This window comes from Gekko japonicus, unplaced genomic scaffold, assembly GCF_001447785.1.
Source record: "Gekko japonicus isolate JY-2015 unplaced genomic scaffold, Gekko_japonicus_V1.1 scaffold2282, whole genome shotgun sequence".
Classification (NCBI taxonomy): Eukaryota; Metazoa; Chordata; class Lepidosauria; order Squamata; family Gekkonidae; genus Gekko; species Gekko japonicus.
Window position 1 is genome coordinate 30,703 of NW_015160901.1, and position 5,249 is coordinate 35,951.

At 52.0% G+C, this 5,249-nt stretch overlaps 1 protein-coding gene across 1 annotated transcript in view; it reads left to right on the top strand.

The window, feature by feature from the left end:
- Positions 1-225: 225 nt before the first annotated feature.
- Positions 226-5,249, top strand: part of TP53 (tumor protein p53) — a 14,382-nt gene continuing 9,358 nt past the window's right edge. The window contains exons 1-2 of the mRNA XM_015423926.1: positions 226-318; positions 1,279-1,671. Of these exons, the coding sequence (XP_015279412.1) occupies positions 226-318; positions 1,279-1,671 (486 nt within the window). The remainder of the gene's footprint in view (positions 319-1,278; positions 1,672-5,249) is intronic.

Below are 5,249 nucleotides of genomic sequence, written 5' to 3' on the forward strand. Positions count from 1 at the left end.
CCAGGATAAGTGTGTGGGTCTTTAAGATGTCACAAGACTCTATGAAAATGTATACGATAGGACAGGTACAAGGGAAGGGCCCCTGCGGTGCCAGAGCTCCTGCAGTGAAGGGGGGGGTGGGGGTTGCGTTCTTTGGAAAAATCAGTGCCCTTTATACATGTTTGAATGCTGTGCTGTTCTGAACTCTCTCTCCCCCCCCTCCTCCTAGCCTGTTTGATGGGGGAGATGGAGCAATCTGCAGATTCAGATGTGGACCCACTGCTGGTCACTGATTCGTTTCGTGCGCATTGGAGCCAGATTAATGAAGATAGCTTGTTGGTGAGTGTGGGCATAAACTGTGTGGCTGGAGTCAGGGTGGGGGGTGGGGGAACCGTCACGGAGAATCCTTCGGGCAGCAACAACAACCAACCCCCCCAACCCCTTCTTGATATTACATGCTAGAACGGTTGCTTGTGTATTCCATTCAAACCCTGCGTATCTCTAACTCCCGTTTAAAGATCAAGCCAAGTTTCCAGCCCCTGAAATGGGCTTGGAAATGTATGGGCATTGGATTGGCTTCGGTGCACAATATCCACTCGCCCCGGCGAGGAATGCGAGATGGCGGCAGCCACTTACGCTAAGTCAAGCTTATTGTATCCTCGCTCGCTTTCCTCATTTGCGCATGATTCTGTGCAACCAATTTCTGCACGCGATACGAAGAAGAAGAGATTGGATTTATATCCCACCCTTCACTACCCAAAGGGGTCTCAGAGCAGTTTACAAACTCCTTTCCCTCCCCCTCTCCACCACAGACACCCTGTGAGGCCAGTGGGGCTGAGAGAGCTCTTGACAGAAACTGCTCTTTTTCAAGAACAGCTGTGCCAGAACTATGGCCTGCCCAAGGTCATCCAGCAGGTGCAAGTGGAGGAGTGGGGAATCAAACCCGGTCCTCCCAGATTAGAGTCCGCGCACTTAACTGGCTGACTGACCTTGGGCTTGTCACACGCACTCAGTCTAACCTGCCTCACAGGGTTGTTGTGAGGATAAAATGGAGAGGAAAATTACGTACACCACCTTGGGTTTCCATTGGGGAGAAAATGGTGTACAAATGGAAGTAAAGGATTCAATATAGAGAGGGAAGTGCGAGGTGTCGCGCAAGTTCTGGAGCTTGTGGCAGTGTGTTTCCAGCTTGCGCATCGCATTACTGGATCCAAAGCCGGTGCCCGGGGCTAGGCAGCGCATCCACTTTTGGAAGGAGAAATGTTTTAATTTCTTTCTCCCCCCCCCCCTTTCATTTAGAGTTCAAACTTGCTGCTGGATTTCAACTTAGACTTCCAGCTCCCTGAGGAAAATCCCGAGCTGCCCTTTGCCCAGGAAGGGGGCAGCAGAGGGCCCGGGGAAATCAGAGAGGATGGCCCCGCCCTGGATATGACGGCTTGCACCGCCCCCTCCACCGAAGACTACACCGGGAACCAGTGTTACCAGCTGGCATTTGATCAACTTTCCGAGACGCCCTTCGTACAGGAAGGGGGCAGCAGCGGGCCGGGGGAAGGCAGAGAGTGGGGCCCCGCCCCGTATACAACGGTTTGCACCACCTCCTCCACCGTCCCCTCCACCGAAGACTACGCCGGGGGACACTGTTTCGAGCTGGTGTTTGAGCAGTCGGGAACGGCCAAATCCGTCACCTGCACAGTACGGAGTGGGGAAGCGGAGGGGGAGACTGGGGGAGCGGAGATTGGGGTGTTGGTTTAACATCGTGGGATACCCCAGAGAGCTGTTGTCTTAACTTTTGCCCTAGGGAGGGGAAAGTTGACATTCGCGCAGCGTGTTTATCCTCTGGGCTGGAGCGGAGTTGGGCAAGGATACCTTGTGCTGAGGCTGTATCACTTTTTGGGGGGGGCGGAATGACTGACTGCTCTGCAGTGTTTAGATTGAAATCACAGAATCGTAGGATGTTAGAGTTGGAAGGGGCCTTGCAGGTCATCTAGTCCAACCCCCTGCCCTCTGCAGGAGCAGAGCCGAAAGACAGCCCGACGACATACCCGAAAGAGGGCCGTCCAGCCTCCGCTTGGAAACGTCCAGCGAAGGAGCCTCCACCACCTCCCGAGGCAGTCTGTTCCACTGCTCAACAACTCTTACAGTTAGGAAGTCGCTCCTGATATTTAGCTTGTAACGACTCCCTCGTCATTTCCACCCATTAGATCAAGTCTTGCAATCCGGAGCAAGAGAGAATAGATCTGCTCCATATTCTACCTGACAGTCCTTCAAATATTTGAAGACTGCAATCATGTCTCCTGTAAGCCTTCTCTTTCCCAGGCAGGCTAAACAGACCCAACTCTTTCAGCCTTTCCTCATAAGACTTGGACTCCAACCCTCTCGCCATCCTGGTCGCCCTCTTTGGGACACGCTCCAGCTAGTCCAGTGGTCCCCTGACTTTTTGGGGCCTGGGGGCACCTTTGGAATTCTGACACGGCATGGTGGGCGGAGCCACAAAACGGCTGCCGCAGGAGGCGGAGCTAGCCACAGGATGGCTGCCGCTGCTGACCCTCCAGTCACACAGTGAAGATTCTTGTGGTGTGCTGGCAGCTGGCTGCCGCCAAAGCAATCTTTTAAAACATCTGCACGCAGCCGGCCAGAAGCCCTGCTGGCCAGTAGTCCCACCCGGCCTCCTTGACTTTCTAAAAACATTTGGCGGGCAACGGGAAAGGCGTTGTGGGGACCTCGTGATACGTCCCATCGCGGACAACAGTACCAACATAGTCTTTCCCAGAGCTGTTAGTCTCCTACACGAATGAGGGGGTGCAGCAGTATGGAGAACAGGCCCATAGTCAGGATTTTTTAATTTTTGGGGGGAGGCTTTTAAATAAGTCAGGGGGCTGGGCCCCGAGGTGCCCCACTACAGCTCCGGGCCTGAATTGCAGAAATGTTTGGCCGTGTGAGCCCCCCCCCCCCGAAGGGGGAAGGGGCCCAGCCCGGAGACACTCGTTCACCTCTTAAACTGCCGCTTGCCGGGGTGAGGCCAAAGCCCATGGGGGTATTCACCACCTCCTCCCTGATCCCTAGTCACGATTTGTGCAAATCAGAATCCCCCCCCCCAGGTTTAGAGTGCAGGAAGTGGGAGGGACTGAAATGTTACGCTCCTGTATTGACAACCGAACTGGTTAACCTGCCCGGTTCCGTGTTCTGAACTTTGTGGTTCTTACGGCAGTTTCCCGGCTTCCGGTCTTGTTTGCTTTCAGAAATCAGTAGTGGCTTAATAGTGGTGCTGGGGGATGCTGGAGAATTGGGTGCTGGGAGGGTGGCCGATGCTGTTCTTTTTGTTTCCTTTTTACCTAGATTCATAGCTTGCCCTCTCCGGAGCTCCTTTGTATTGCTGTAACTCTTTGGCTTGAGTATTATTTGGGGGGGGGGGAATCAGGTGCTGGACAGGTTTGATTGTGGGGGTGTTTTAAGGACGCACGCAGCAGCTGGTGTTGCTGGCTGTGCATTGCAGAGCGGACAGGAAATTCGGTTTTCTTCCTTTTATTTCCCTGTAAGCTGAGTTAGTGTGAGCCAGGTCACAGTTTTTGAGCCTCTGGCTCACACATTTTTGTCTTAGCTCAGGAAGGACTGCTCCAGAGCAAACTAATTTAGGCAGCAGCCAAATCACCTGCTCACAGTTTTAATGCCACAATTTTTGCTCACAAGAATCCACAGCTTGGAGGGAGCATTGCAGCAAGTGTTCCCTCTCAGCTGAGTTAGTGTGAGCCAGCTCACAGTCTTTGAGCCTCCGACTCACACATTTTTGTCTTCGCTCAGGAAGGAGGGCTCCGGAGCGAACTGATTTATGCAGTAGCCAAATCGCTGGCTCACAACTTTAATGCCAGTAGCTCACAAAGTAGAATTTTTGCTCACAAGACTCCACAGCTTAGACGGAGCATTGATCACAACAGCCCTGTCAGGTTGGACCACCTTATTAGACATTGCGGGCAGGGTGCACAAGAGAAAAAGTAATGGATTGCACAACTGAGCCACAGGCCACTCTTAATACCCCCCCCTCGAAAGCTAGAGTCTGAAAGCAAGGGTGGTCTACGTTACAAGAGCCTGCCCGCTGCATTCCTGAACGAGTCATTGTCCTGAAGAGTTCCTTGACTGGACGGAAGCTAGCTCAAAGCACAGTGATGCTAGCAGGCGTGCAATAGGCAGCAGCTCCCCCCCCCCCAGCATGGGTGCATCATTCGGAGTGAAATATGTATTGGGCGTAGTAAATAAGAAGCTGGAGACCGACTGGTGATGAAGGTGCATAGAAAGTTTATATAGATGGTGAATATATACACAGAGATATACAGGCTATCATACAACATACCATGCCTTAGCTTGAGAGACTAAGTCCCCACCCAGTTTATCAAGCTGATAGCTAATATACTAAATCCAGCCAATCACTAACAAGGTGAATTAATTACCTACTCTAACAATGCCTGATAGAGAACACCTGCTAGTATAACACCTGGCTGTAATCACTTAATCCACTAGCATGACAGCTAGGACTGTCAAACAGATCAAACTGATCTAGTAACTGCTTGCTACCTTTATCACCTAGACATATATCTCAAATTTATGCAGTTGCAACAGTGATGCAGCAGTCTGGATCAATGGTTAAATCCCTTGCAAGGCTGGCGGGGCAGGAACTCACACAGAGAAGCAACGGAGTTGCAGACTCCTAATGATCTTTACGTTGCTAGTTAAGTTGCTTCCAACCCCAAATGTTCTCAGAGCCCCCGGTCGGACATTTATGGACCAAACGGGGTTTGAACGACGGGGTTCCTGGCTCAGAGTTTGGCTTCTTAAGCGTCATGCCCCGGGAGCTGTAGGCATGGTCCCAATAGGCCCCGCAGGGCCCTCTTTCAGCATTTGGAGAGCCCCACAGAGATGCTGCGGGAGCCATTCCCAGCTGACCCCCCAGCACTCGGGGTGCTTCCAAATCCTGCAACCCCAACTTGAAAAGCCTGCCTTGATTTTTGTTTCTCTGGCACCAGATTGTGCCTGCAGTCCATTATTCTTGCACCGTTTTATCTTTCATTGGGCTGAAGCACTTGTCTTCAGAGCTACACAGTATTTGACATTTTTGCACGAGTTCCATGTAGGGAACAAACCCGGGAACAAAATGAGCAGAACAGAAAGGCTCACGGCAGCATGTGAACCATAAAAGCTGTTCCGTACTTTTCCTCTTTGCATGTTATATCACGGCTGCCAGTCACAAAGCGGCAACAGATACGCAGCCTAAATTGGGG